Raw genomic sequence first — 14,304 nt, forward strand, 5'->3', positions numbered from 1 at the left:
CTTCCTTCCTTCCTTCCTTCCTTCCTTCCTTCCTTCCTTCCTTCCTTTCTTTCTTTCTCTCTTTCTCTCTCTTTTAAATGGGGTCTTTTGTATCTCAGGCTGTTTTTATCAGACTGTGTAGAGGAGGGTGGGTAATCCTCCTTCCTGACCTTCTTCCTTAACCCTCCTGCGGTTACAGGCCTGACCGCAACATTTTTTTTCTGTGTAGCCTTGGCTGTCCTGTGTAGGGTTTCTCTGTGTAGCCTTGGCTGTCCTGGATCTCTCTTCCTAGACCAGGCTGGCCTCGATCAAACTCATAGAGATCCACCTCCTTCTGCCTCCCGAGTGCTGGGACTGAAGGCGTGTGTCACTACCGCCTGGCTCCACATTTCTTTTTAAATTTGAATCCCTGGTAGGTCTCCACATGGCTTTTCCTCTTCTTTCTACACAGACCTTTGGTTTTAGTTCTATAGTTTTTGATAAATTGAAAGTCTTTGCTCTTCCATGTTTTATATTTGATTGTGGGTTCTTGTTTTCCCTGTCCACAGAAACTAAAGTGGGAACAGTTGAAAATCTTCATAAGCAGGCTGGGAGCAGGAAAGGAGAAGATGTAGAAATTCTTGAGTGATCTGTTTTTCCAGTCCATAACCCCTTAGACACTGAGAGCAGCTGGGTATAGTCACCTGGGAAGGAGATAAAGAGGAAGTCAGAGTGGGTGGCCCTGCTTGACACATGGCTGGACCAGAAGAAGTGGGAGGGCTTGCGGGTGGGGCTGTGTTTGTGCTATGGCAACACTTATCTTAATTGTTGTTAGGTAATCTTCCAAGATTAGAAATGGGGCCATGTTTACTTTGTCAGTTGACAAGTTATTTATTTTTTAATTCTGAGAATGTAAAGGTATTGTCTGTTAAAGTTAAAGTTCTGGTGGGGAGGCAAGGCAAACCCAGGATTTCCCAGGATTTCTCCAATCAGGCATGTTTGTCCAAGATCATCTTCTCTTTCTTTCTTCTTCCTCTCACCTTGATGGTTTTTATTGAATGCTGTGTTAACAAGTATTTTCTTTATCTAGAGTGTTTTATTTATTGGTTTATGTATGGTTGGTGTTTTGAGACAGGGTCTGCTGTTTAGTCCATGCCTTTAGATCACAGTTTTTCTTCCTTACCCTCCTGAGTACTGTGATTACAGCTGTGTGTTACTCATGTAGCCCCCACTGGCCTCAGACTCGATATGCAGTCCAGACTGGCCTTTTGAGTGCTGGGGTTATAGCCAAACACCACTACATTTGGGCCAGAATTTGATCAGGCTATTTGTTTTTCTGCCTTGGAGTTGTTCTTTGTAAATTTTGGGTGTTAACTCATTAGTAGGTCTGCTGTATGCATTTTTTTTTTACCAGACCATAGGTTGCCTTTTCATTTTGCTTTCTTTTTGTTCCTCTTTGTAAAGGTTTGTTAGATAGATATATTTATTTTGCTTATGTAGCTTGAATCTATGATATGATATTAAAAAAGTCATTGCTATGGCCAATAGCAAGAGATTTTTCTTCGTTATTTCCCAGAAGTCTTTTGCTACATCTTTATCCATTTTGATCCTAACTCTTCTATGTTCACACAAAATGGCAGTTGTTGATTTTGTAAAAAATTTACGATTATGTTTTTTTAAAGATTTATTTGTTATTTATACAGTATTCTGCCTACACATGTGCCTGCAGGCCAGATCTCATCATAGATGGTTATGAGCCACCATGTAGTTGCTGGGAATTGAACTCAGGACCTTTCAAAGGACAGCCAGTGTTCTTAACCTCGGAGCCATCTCTCCAGACCTGAATTTATAAATATGTTTATTGGTGGTATTACTGGGTGATGAATATAGAGACTAGAATACAAAGAAATCAGTATTTTAAAGGAATCACTAATCTTTTTTGTTTTGTTTTGTTTTGTTTTGTTTTGTTTTTGACATAGAGTTTCTCTACATAGCCCTGGCGGTCCTGGAACTCACTATGTAGACTAGGTTGCCCTTGAACTCACAGAAATCCAACTGTCTCTGCCTCCCTAGTGGTAGGTTTAGAGGAGTGTGCTACCATGCCCAGCAGAATAATTAATTTTAAACATAACATTTATGAATATTGGCCATCATTTATGTGGGTATATGTGTGTTCTATGTTGTGTGTGAGTGCTTGTGGATGCAAAAAGAAGGTGTCGGGTCCTCTGGCACTGGAATGACAGGCAGTTGTGAGTCACCCGATATAGGGGTGCTAGGAACCCCACTTGGGTCCTTAACTGCTGAGCCCCCAGATCTGATTAGATTTACAAAGAAATGAGAAACTAGTTACAAAGCTTCTACTCTGAATCTAGTATGAAGCAGAGTTGTAGTGTATTCCATTCTAAAACCAGCTGTTGGGCCAGCGGGATGGTGTAGCCTGGCAGGGCACTTCTGGGCACGCCTGACCTGAGTTTGATCCCTGGGACCATATGGCAGAAGAGGAGCGGTAACCCCTGCACGTTGTGCTCTGGCCACACGCGCACACCCACACGATACCCACTCAAAAAATGTGTCAGCAAACCAGCTCTTCTTTTGCTGTATGTGGACCAAGCATAATTAATTTTGTTTTCATTTAACTGAAGGGGATAGGCAGAAATTTTATACCAGCTCTTTAATATAGGATAAAGCCAGTGAGAAAAAAAGCTTCAATACCAGATACATACAGAGTGGGGAATATCAGTCACAGGCATGCCGATCCTACCCTGATTCCTAATCGCGGGCACACTGATTCTACTCTTGATTTTTAATTCTAGCAGCAATCCAGTCAGCAGAAGCTTAAGTGGCTTTGTGCTGAGGTCAGAACCAGTAGCTCTACCACAAGCGTTTTCCGGTTCCGCTCAATGGCCAGTTCATCGTGCTCTTTCATAATGATCCAGGAACATGAGTTTACATTGCAGAATCATCAACAAAGGAGGCCTTCAGCCATACTGCTGAAAGCTGCATACAGCTTGAGGGTCAGAGTTCCACTTCTGCAGTGCAGCCATTCATAAAGACTTAGGACACCCAGTGTAAGCCGGGCAGCGGTGGCACATGCCTGTAAATCCCAGCACTCTGGGAGGCAGAGGCAGATCGCTATTCAAGGCCAGCCTGGTCCACAAAGAGAGTCTAGGACAGCCAAGGTTACACAGAGAAACCCTGTCTCGAAAAAACAAAACAAAACAAAAAAGACCCCCAGTGTAATGCTATGCAGAGCTGTTCATTCCTGGTCCTATGCTTTCTATTTCAAAGCCTTTTTGGTTGTATTTTTGAAACGTGGTCATACTCTATTGCCTTGGCTGGCTTGAAACTTGTTCCATAAACCAAGCTTGCCTGAAATTAATAGACATGCTCCTGCCTCTGCACCCTGAGTCCTGGGATTAAAGGCTGTGCCACCACAGCCAGCCTCATTACCATGTTTGACTGAATAAGACTGAGGGTAGATTTTCTTTAGAAATCAAGTCGAGTCAGAGGTAACATAGAATGCAGTGCATGTGGCTGTGTTGGGAAGCTGAAATGAACACATCCTTCCTCTAAAAGGGTCAAAGCAAGCAAACACGCAGAAGAAAATGAACAGCCCTCACCGCCCCACACAGGAAAACCAAGAGGGGCCAGGCACAGGCGTTTGTCTCGTTTCTTCTGTGCGCCTTTAATGTACCAGTTCAGGCTGTATTTTATTCACATAGTTAGGGCCATGCCTAGAGGCAGCAAAACAGTGACAGAGAGAGCAAGACTCCTTAGGAGCCGGCTCCTCTGACAGGCCTTGCCTTATGGTCCTCAGACTACACAGGACTTCTTCACTCACTGTAGGTAGGGATGGAAGAGGAGAGGTTTCTGTGCACTGAGCAGCCCGCAGGGCCTCCAGTCAGAGTACTCCTGATAGGTCCTTGTGCCTTCTGTTCATGCAGCTATCCCAGCAGCTAAAGACATTTTCATTCACTCTTCTGCATTTTGCCAGAACTAATGACGTAACACCTTTATAAGCACAAATACCAATTTTTAGTCTGCTGGTATCCACAGAGGCAAAGAGCTATGTTTCTTTCATAATCTGTGGCCAGCAGAGATATCAGAACATGTCCACGTTCCCTCAGGCTGCTGTGAGCCGAAGGTCTGTCCTCCTGCTGTCACAGGCATATGGGTCAAGGCCACTTTCTGAAAGCCACTTACAATAAAGTGTCCTATCAATACAGACTTATAGCAAAGAAACATTATTTTGAGAGCCATTTATTAAAAATATGGAGGTATGTGATGGTGTACCCTGTAATTGCTGCACTGTAATTGCTGTAGAAGCCAGAGGGTCAGGAGTTCAAGGTCATCCTCAGCTACATAGAGAGTTTGAGGCTAGCCTGGGGCACATGGTACCCTAGGATGAGGTCTTTCCTTTGGTGGTCACTCAGTGCTTTCTCTTAAGTCTTCACAAAGCTCAGCGCAAATATTCAGTGATGTGCCAGCCGTGATAGCAGCCTAAGGCAATGATGACAGCAGCGTCAGCCCCTGCCAACTGGGCCAGTCACAGAGGCAAGCAGTGCCTGTGCTGGGCTAGTGTCAGCTTCGTGCCTTTGACTTTTTACCATGACGATTTTATAATAGGTAGTGGTGTTCTTCCATTGGGCATGTGGTGTTTATTTGTCCCTCTGTGAAAGAGTAAATATTGATCGTTGATGCCTTCCCTCCTTCTCCCTAGTTCTGATTTTCTTAATTCTATTATTCATTCTCTGTTGATTAGTTATAGATGAAATAAACAGAAAAGCTCCCTTTCTACTGTTCAGTGGGCCAGTGGTACAATTTATTGCACAAAAAAAGCAGGACAAATGCTTGATTCATTATGTTAATTTACCAGTTTTCAAAATCATGTGTTGGTTCCCTGCCATCCTTCACAGGTCACTAATTTGTTTTTTTTAGTGTCCCAATACACTTGTGGATATAGAAATACTCGATGTATTTTAACTGACTTAATTGTTGCTATTCCCTAAGCTTTTCCTTGGGCTTGGTATTGTTCTTCTTCGTCCCCTTCCTTTTTTCCCAAAGTAGTTAAAGATTGTGTTCAGAAGCAAAGTAAAGGTACAGGTTAGCTGCACTGGGATCAGTGGGCCCATCAGACCTAAGCTGCTTTAGGGCATTTGTTTTGTTTTGGTTTTTCAAGGCAGGTTTTCTCTGTGTAGCCCTGGCAGTCCTAGAACTCATTCAGTAGACCAGGCTGGCCTAAACTCAGAGATTGTCCTGCCTCCGCCTCTCAAGTGCTGGAATTAAAGGCGTGTGCTACCTCTGCCCTGCTTAAAAAATTCATTCATTCGTTTATTATTCCTTTGTTTTATGATGCTATGTATAGACCTCAAAGCTCTATGCCTACTCAACAAGTAGCTGAGTAGCACTCTTCATCCTGCTCTTCTTCTGGGGATGTATAGCTATTGGAGGGTAGAAATTTTACTAGAAACAGGACCAGAATCAATTGAGTATAGAGGTGCTTCTTGATGACAGGAGATTTCTCTTGAAGTCCTCTTTTATAACGTGCATCTTATACTTGGATATACTTAGCTCCTTATAATGGAATTGCCCTTTTCAATTTTCCAGGAAAATTTATATGCATAAAAAATCTGTAGTATCTTCCAGGATTATTAGAATACCAAGACAAAAGGATTCAAATTTTTTGATGCATTTTATGTGCATAAGTGTGCCTAATACCCAAGGAGACCAGAAAAAGGTGTCAGATCCTCTGAGACCAGAGTTTTGGATAGTTGTGAGCTACCGTGTAGGTCTGGGAACTGAACTCAGGTCCTCTGGACCATCTCTCTAGTCCCAAGAAAGAGCTTAAAAAAAAAATCTCTAATGTTCCAACTGACTGTAGCTGATATTAGCACGAGCAGAATGTTTTTTACCCTGGATCATCAGAGTGCTGAGGCCTGTCATGGCTGTGTTGTCCCTGTGGCCTCTGCCAGAGCACTTGCATTATTTTAACTACACAGGTAGCTGGAGACACCTATAGTTTCTTTTTTTTTTTTTAATAGATTTTTATTTATTTACCTTTATGTGTATAGTTCTTTCATTTACATAACTGTCTGTGTACCACATGTGTGCTGGGTGCCCACAGAGGCCAGAAGAGGGTGTCAGATTTCCTAGGACAACAGTTGCTAACAGCTATGAGCCGCCATGTGGGTTCTGGGGATTGAGCCCAAGTCCTCTGGAAGAGCAGCCAGTGTTCTTAACCTCTGAGCCATCTCTCCAGCCCTGAGACACCCTATAGTTTCTAAGAGAGATATCTGAAACATCACAGTGATTCCTTCTCACAGCAGAAGAAATATGTTGCCGGCCTCCGAATGTGTAGAGATGTCAGCTTTATTTTCTCAAAAATTAGCATTTGGATTACTAGTACTGTTTATAGGCTTAAAAACTTTTTTTGTTGTCTTCAATACAATTTCAAAAAGTTGTTACAGTGAAAACATGCAGCACATTAGCACTAAGTTTGTGCACTCTTTTGTATTAACTAAAACTTAAGATGATTGTTACAATAAAAAATATATATTGCACTTAATGGATTTCACAGTTTTCAAAACCGTCTTCACATACACATCACGTGGTTTTCCTCATGTTGAGGATGTGCAGTGCACGTGCTAGACCTGCCCTTGCCCCCACTGAGCTGCAGCCCTCCTCCTCTCTTAAGCTCCGCCTCACAGTGGGAAAGTGACTCCTTTGAGGTGTTTGGAGGCCTCCCCAAAGTTAGCTCAGCTTTCACCTGACGGAGTCAGGACAAGAATTCCTGAATGTTCCAAATGCCAGGCAAGGCAGGACTTTCTCCCAGAAGACCTCGGGTGAAAGGTCCACAGTCAGCGTCCCTTGGTCCAGAGCTCGGGCTTTAGTATTGATAGAGCCAGGTAGCAGTCACGATCACAGAGCAGCATTTTGATTTGGTACAAATGACCCAGCTCCATTAGCACTAATTTAGGACAGTGTGTGTCTAGAGACTGACCTGCTGGTTGTTGTCTTAGCTGTATTCACATTGGTCTCTACATGTGGGTCCTTGGGTGGGAAAAGGTCACCAGGACCTTTCTTTCCTCTCTGCTTCTCTAGGTATAGTGTTTATTTTATTTTATTTTTTTTACCATTTGGAATACATGCATTCTTTGTGTGATATATGCACATACCAGGACCCCTTCTTATGCTTCACTGTGGCAGCAGTCCCTAACTTACAAGGTCACTGATTCTGGCATGCAGCTTTACCCTATCTCTCCTCGGAGAGCTTGCACCAGCACACCCTGTACGTCCCCTGACGGCTGTAAGGATAACACCACTTCCCGTTCTTCTCAATGTAGGTGAGACCCATGAGAGTTCACACCACAAACTTAATGTTTCCTCTCAAAATAGTAAATTTGTTCTTCTCTCTCCACGAGCAAGTTGGTAAATTTCCAAAAGCTCCCCCAATGAGATTGTTCGTTTAATTATAGGGTGCACAGGGATTTGAGAACTAATGCACGTGTGAGCGGAAGCCAGTGGATCTCATTTTATTTAAGAAGTGTTCCAAGTACCTACATCCTGTTGTTGTTGCAAGTTTGCTGTTGTGTGAAACAAAGTCTTACTGTCTGACCTCAGGCTCATTATGTGGTTCACTGTTACACTGGGCCTGCAATCCTTCTGCCTCAGCCTCCTGACTGTACGTTTGTAGGCATATGCCACCATGCCTAGCCCAAGAAGCAAAGCGTTCATGGAGCATTTTTAATTCTTTATGGAGAACTCTAGTTGGAAATAGTCCGCAGGCATGCTTTTAAGCCCAGCACTCAGAGGCAGTGGCAGGCAGACCTCTGAGTTCAAGGCCACCTTGGTCTACATATTGAGTTCCAGGGCAGCCAGGGCTACACAGAGACCCTGCCTCAAATGCACAAATAAACAAATAAAATTAATAATCTATTTTTACTGAATTGCCCTGCCTTATTTATTTAGTTCACATTCAAACATAGTTACTAATGTATGTACTAGTTTCTTAAGTTCATCATACAGCCATGTCCGTAATAATGAAACTATTTTTATTTTATTCGTTTTTCAAGACAGGGTTTCTCTGTGTAGCCTTGGCTATCCTGGAACTCACTCTGTAGACCAGGCTGGCCTTAAACTCAGAGGTCTGCCTGCCTCTGCCTCCCCAGTGCTGGAACTAAAGGCATGTGTCACCACTGCCCAGCTAACAATGAAACTAGACAGTTCAAAAGTTTCGCCTTTTCTAAGAAATACCATTTCATCCATTTTTAGGAAACAAATATACTCTAGAGACTCGACCCAACCAAGAAGGCATCGATGTAAGGGAAGAGCTCCTGAAATTTCATTCTACATATTATTCGTCCAATCTGATGGCTATTTGTGTTTTAGGTCGAGGTAAGAACTCAAAAAATTCGACAATTCATGGAGTGGTTATTGTTTCTTGTCCATTTTGACTATTTACAAAATATTAGAAGGAGATGAGGTATATGTGTTTATTTGCTCATAGTCTTGAAAATGACCCACAGATGGGGATTTCACTCAAACTCTATGGCTTCCAAAAAGAAGTTTAGAGAGACCTGAAGATCATATGAATTGCTGTTAGGTTTTCTAAGTATGTAAAAGCAAGGAAAGCAAATGAAATGAAAATGTTGAAGACACTAGACGGAGGAAGTTGTCTTTAGCAGCAAAGGTTCATTTTCAAGGCGTAGATCAGTGACAATTTGTTGTTTCCGTGTCAAATCATTTTGTTTTGTTTTCCCTTTGCTTTGAGTAGTGATGGGTTTGGATGTGGCTGCTGTTCCATATTGTTGATGGTAAGTGGGACCTTCTGCTGCCCTACTCACTCTGAAAGCAACTTATTTTTATTGTTATTTGAGTTAGGGTCTCCCTGTATAGAGCAGTCTGGACTCAAATTTGTGGTGTTCCTCCTGCTTCAGCTTCCGAAGTATTGAGATTAGAGATGGGAGCCTGTCTCAAAATTAAAATAGTTACACTTGACTTGGATACCAGACAAAATGGAAAAACAGATACTAAAAGTGTATCTTGGATGTGGTATAGCAGTTAGGACTCACAATCTATAGAGTCTACCTTGATGTTGAAGGCCAAAAAATACACACTTGCTTAGCTAAAGATATATAGGCCTAGAGTATTTAGTGTTAGTGGGTATATGGAACCCAGTCCTGGATAATAGGTATGTAAAAGCTATTTTGTATCTTAGAGAAAAATGTATGATTTTGGTCAATGTTTTTGGATAAATGCTAATGGCACCAGCTGCAATAAACATGAGCTTTGCCTTCAGGTGTTTGTGATTTAGTGGAAGTGATAGAGTAAGGATCTTTTTAAAATCCGATGTTTTGTTTTGTTTTGTTTTGTTTTCGGTTTTCTCTGTGTAATAGTCCAGGTTGTCCTGAATTTGTTTTGTAGACCAGGCTGGACTCTGCCTCCTTAGTGTTGGGATTAAAGGTGTGTGTTACCACTGCCTGGCTCAGATGTTGCATTTTCCTGGTCAGTATACATCGCTTCTAGTCTAACTGGCTTCTGCACTGAGCTCAGTAGAGCGGAGGGATGTGGAGATGCCCTCACATTTAGAGGTGTGTGGAGGAACCACCATCTTTACAGGGTTAATAGATGACTCACTTTTTCTTTAGGGTCAGAAGAAAGACTAGCCATGTGGAAGGGCCTATGTCACAAAAGGACAAAAACATTGTTTTCTGGTCTTGGTGTAGCTGTTCCTCTATTGTAGCAGCACCAACTATCCAAACCTTTGGCAAATAAGTAATGACCAAGTGTAGACACTGAAGTGCCAAGTACTGGTGTCGCAGAGTCAAGAGACTCAGGTTCCTGGGCTCTGCTCTTGGCTTAGTGGGAAAGTTGGACTGGGCAGCGTTACTCAGATGCTTTACCTTTAAAAAGTTACATTATGGGGCCGGAGAGGTGGCTCAGTGCTTCTCTTGCAGGGGACCTGAGATCGGTTCCCAGCACCCACACCGTGTCTATCACAGTTATCTATCACTCCAGTTCCGGGGAATCTTGACATACTCTCTGACTTCCACAGCACCAGGCATGCGTGTGGTACACATACACACATGGGCAAAATACTCGTAAAATATTTTTAAAAAGAAAAGCCCCACCATGGTTTTGTGCTTTAAGGGTAGAAACAGGAGAGTTCCAGCATACCTGGTAGGACCTTGTTCTAAGGACTTCACTGTCGTGAATACTTGATGGTTGACACAACAGTTGGCAGCCCACCGTGCCTCAAGTTTCATGTTTCATCGATGTGTAAGGATCTCCCCTGACATTTTTTTTTTCTTGCAACACTTAAAATAAGTAGCCCAGACTGGGCTAGAACTCAAAACCCTCCAAAGTTGGCCTCCAGCTGGGATGATAAGAGTGTGCCCCCATGCTTGGCCATCTGACATCTTTTGCATCAGATATTAATCAGATATCAGATATGAGTAATCAGATATCACATATTAATCAATCCCCGGTCTGCCTGTTGTCTGTGCACATTTTCCTAAATACAGCTAAGCAGTTGGCTGTGGTGGTGTACACCTTCAGTCCCAGTACTTGGGAAACAGAGTGAATCTCTGTGAATTTCAGGCCAGCCTGGTCTACAAAGTAAGCTCCAGGTCAGCCAGGAACATAGCTGTTGTCTTTGACATTTGTCTTCAATTTATTGCAAGATAACGTATGTGGAGAATATATGTGCAAATATATATGAGAATATATATTATGAAGACTGTCTGGATATTTGGAGTCTATGTAGGAGAAGTGACTGAATGAGACGTAGCTCTTAGAGTTGCTTTCGACGCAGTATAGGCACTAGCAGGCTCTGACCACTTTGACGTTATTTGCTACAGAGACTTTTATTTTTTCATGTTTTTCTTTTAAAACCATAAGACATTTCAGAAGGTCCTAAGGCCTTAAATTCTGTGTGCCCAGTTGGTTAAATTCTATTTTCTATCTTTGTTTCTTTTTTTTTTTTTAAGATTTATTTATTTATTATTTATACAGATTTTTGCCTGCATACCAGATCTCGCTATAGATGGTTATGAGCCATCATGGGGTTTCTGGGAATTGAACTCAACGACCTTTGGAAGAACAGCAAGTGTTCTTAACTTCTGAGCCATCTCTTCAGCCCCACTATCTTTGTTTCTTTGTTTCTTTTAGAAACTTTGGATGACCTGACTAATCTGGTGGTGAAGTTATTTTCTGAAGTAGAGAATAAAAATGTCCCTTTGCCTGAATTTCCTGAGCACCCTTTCCAAGAAGAACATCTTAAAGTAGGTGCACACATTCTGTTGTTTTTCATTTGTGAATGTAATTGTCATGGCAATCAAATTAATTTTATGTGTGTTAGGAATATGTGTCAATGAAAATGCACCAACAGGCTTTGGCCTTTGCATGCTAAGAATAGTTTGGGTAGCTGTGACCTTGGCAGGCTATTAAAAGTGTCGTCAGTGCCAGACGGCAAGTATCCAAAGCGGTCTCAGGATCTAGGGCACCAAGCCCGGATCACTCAGCCATTATAATAAAATTGCACTGAACGAGAACCCAATTTACTAACTCTTTCTGGTCACTTCTTTGCGCTCTGGCAGCAGACTAACCAAAAGCAGTATTCTTCATTACTAGGAAGTATTTCACTCTGTAGAAGTTGTATATAGCAAGTATTTTGTGATTTGTCTTTTTCTTTTTCTCCCCAGCAACTTTATAAAATAGTACCCATTAAGGATATTAGGAACCTTTACGTGACATTTCCCATACCAGACCTTCAGCAGTACTACAAATCCAATCCTGGTCATTATCTTGGTCATCTAATTGGGCATGAAGGTCCAGGAAGCCTGTTGTCAGAGCTCAAGTCAAAGGGTAAGTGTCTTTGGGCAGCGGTTCTGGATGTAGTAACCCCTGCCCCATCTCTCACTCACGTCACCTGGGAAAGACGAGTTGGATGCCTGGAGTTTTGAGCAATGTGGTCACTGTTAGTGAGCTTCTTGTCTGGGGCTCCTTTTCACAGATCTGTTTTACTCGCGAGTATCTGTTGAGCGGTGGAGTGAGCTCTTTCAGAAGTTCCCATGTTGGAATTGAACCCAGACCTTTGTATAAGTTAGACAAGTGCTGTACCCTGAGCCGTATCCTCAGCCACGCTTTAAATGATGTAGACATTAAGAAAGTAAAAGCCCAGCTGAGGGAAGTGGCACATCCCTGTAATCCTGCCTGTTGGGAAGCTGAGGCAAGAACGTTACCAGTTCAAGGTCAGCGTGGGCTACAATTCAAGACCAGTCTCGGCTACACACTGAGACTGTCTCGAAACGACAAAGAAAAGCCTGCGTGGACTCTTACCAACCATATCTGTCCATGTTGTTTACTTATCTGCTTCAATCCATCAGGTGAGAAAGGCATAGAATCTAGAAAGAATGGTTTCCAAAGCCCTGTCAGGACCTACTGCGTGCTTCTGCGCATGTCTAGTTCTGTGCAGAACTGCTTTGCTCTCTGAGCTAGCTTTTCCCTGCAGGGCACATGTTAATTTCTTCAAGTGTGTGCCATGGATGTTAGTTGGATGTAGTAGAGGTGCATGCCTGAGTCCCAGCAAGTCCAAGGCCAGCCTGAGCTACATAGGGGGCTCCAGGCTAGCCTGAACTACATAGCCAGACTCTGTCTCAGAAATGCCAAAAACAAAAAAACAAACAAACAAAAACAGGGCTGGAGAGATGTCTCAGTGGTTAAAGCTCCTACCATACAAACATGAGGACTGGGTTTGGATTCCCCAGCTCGTAACTCCAGCTCCAGAACACAGCAGCTAGGAGACTTGTTTTGCCACTGCTCTCCAGGTTTGGTGGCAGCAACTACCTCAGTGAGTACAGTGGAAGAGTGATCCAGGGTGATCGCACATCAACCTTGGCCCCTACATGCATGTGCACCCACACTTGTGTGTCCATACACATGCAAACATGCATTAGCACACATGCACACATGAAAACAGAAAAAAAAGATGATAAAGTCAACACCCCTACCGATTCCTCCCCAGGCCCCAGTGGCATGGTTCATCCAATAAACAAGTGGACCCACTAAGCCCGATGATCTAAATTCACATCCTGGAACCCTCCTGGTGGAAGGAGAAAATCAGCCTAAAAAGTTGTCTTCTGACCTTTGCTTGCACACTGTGGCACAGCCGAATGACCTGAGCCTGATCTCCAAGTCTCATCTCAAAGTGGAAGCAGAAAACTGACTCTGCTTTGATCTCCACACTATGCTCTGACACGTGTGTGCCACGCACACAGTCTGCATGCTCACATAATAGTAAATACAAGTTTTAAGAAGAGAACAGCCACACATTTACTTGTCTTTTTCTTTGAATATCGCAGGCTGGGTAAACACCCTGGTTGGTGGGCAGAAGGAAGGAGCCCGAGGCTTCATGTTTTTTATCATTAATGTGGACTTAACTGAAGAAGGGCTGTGTAAGTATCAACTGGATTTATTTTTAATTTCTCATGCCGTAGGTCAGTTTCATGTTGAAAAAAGCTCAAACACTTCAGTTCATATGCTCTATCTATTGTACTTTCCATGTGTAACTTGGCCTTTGTTTGTGATAACCCTTATCCCCTAACAATTGATTTTATTTTATATTGGTAAAATGTATACATGGCTTTTCATTTATTGCCCCACTGTCTATTCTGTCATCTACTCCTGAGTCCAGAGGGCTGTATGTGGGACATCTAAACCCAGACTTAGGGAGGTGAGGATTCCCATTTCCTAGAGGGACCATCTACACTTCCCTGACTTACCTTAGGAGTGAGCCAGCGCTTAAAGGATTCAAGGACTGAATGATTTTTAAGTGTGCCCCTTTTTTCCAGTATATGTTGAAGATATAATTTTGCACATGTTTCAATACATTGAGAAGCTACGTGCAGAAGGACCTCAAGAATGGGTTTTCCAAGAGTGCAAGGTACTTTTGTTTCACCAAAATTTTTAAGGCATCTATTTTTCAAAAACAAATATATGTGAACTAATTTAACTTTAAGGCCCAGTTAAACGTCTATTTTTTACCTAATTGAAGTCTAAAATGTTGCAATGCATAGTTGTATTATTAAAGGCTAGATGTTGCAGTCTGATTTGTTAATTGAAGCACAGTGTAAAGGCTGAGGTATCATGTGCCCTCTGAGGAGAACTAGCATCTGTCAGGGTTTGTGTCACTTCCAAAGCTGCATAAATCTGTTGGTTTTACATCTGGTGACAAAACTTTACAGTAAATTCTAAAAGAAACAATGAATTGTTTTATATATAATAATAGTTGTGTTCTTCGAAGTGATTTTACTGTATGCATAGAAAAGCCTCTCCTACCCTGACCGT

General features: G+C 42.4%; 1 protein-coding gene across 2 annotated transcripts in view; it reads left to right on the forward strand.

Moving 5' to 3' along the window:
• Positions 1–14,304, forward strand: part of Ide (insulin degrading enzyme) — a 118,096-nt gene that overhangs the window by 61,041 nt on the left and 42,751 nt on the right. For both annotated transcript variants that reach the window (XM_055613814.1, XM_055613813.1), the window contains 5 exons: positions 8,230–8,352; positions 11,128–11,240; positions 11,661–11,823; positions 13,320–13,412; positions 13,809–13,900. In XM_055613814.1, coding sequence (XP_055469789.1) covers positions 8,230–8,352; positions 11,128–11,240; positions 11,661–11,823; positions 13,320–13,412; positions 13,809–13,900 — 584 coding nt within the window. The remainder of the gene's footprint in view (positions 1–8,229; positions 8,353–11,127; positions 11,241–11,660; positions 11,824–13,319; positions 13,413–13,808; positions 13,901–14,304) is intronic.

The sequence above is a fragment of the Psammomys obesus genome, unplaced genomic scaffold (assembly GCF_907164565.1).
Source record: "Psammomys obesus unplaced genomic scaffold, mPsaObe1.curated_primary_1811, whole genome shotgun sequence".
Lineage (NCBI taxonomy): Eukaryota > Metazoa > Chordata > Mammalia > Rodentia > Muridae > Psammomys > Psammomys obesus.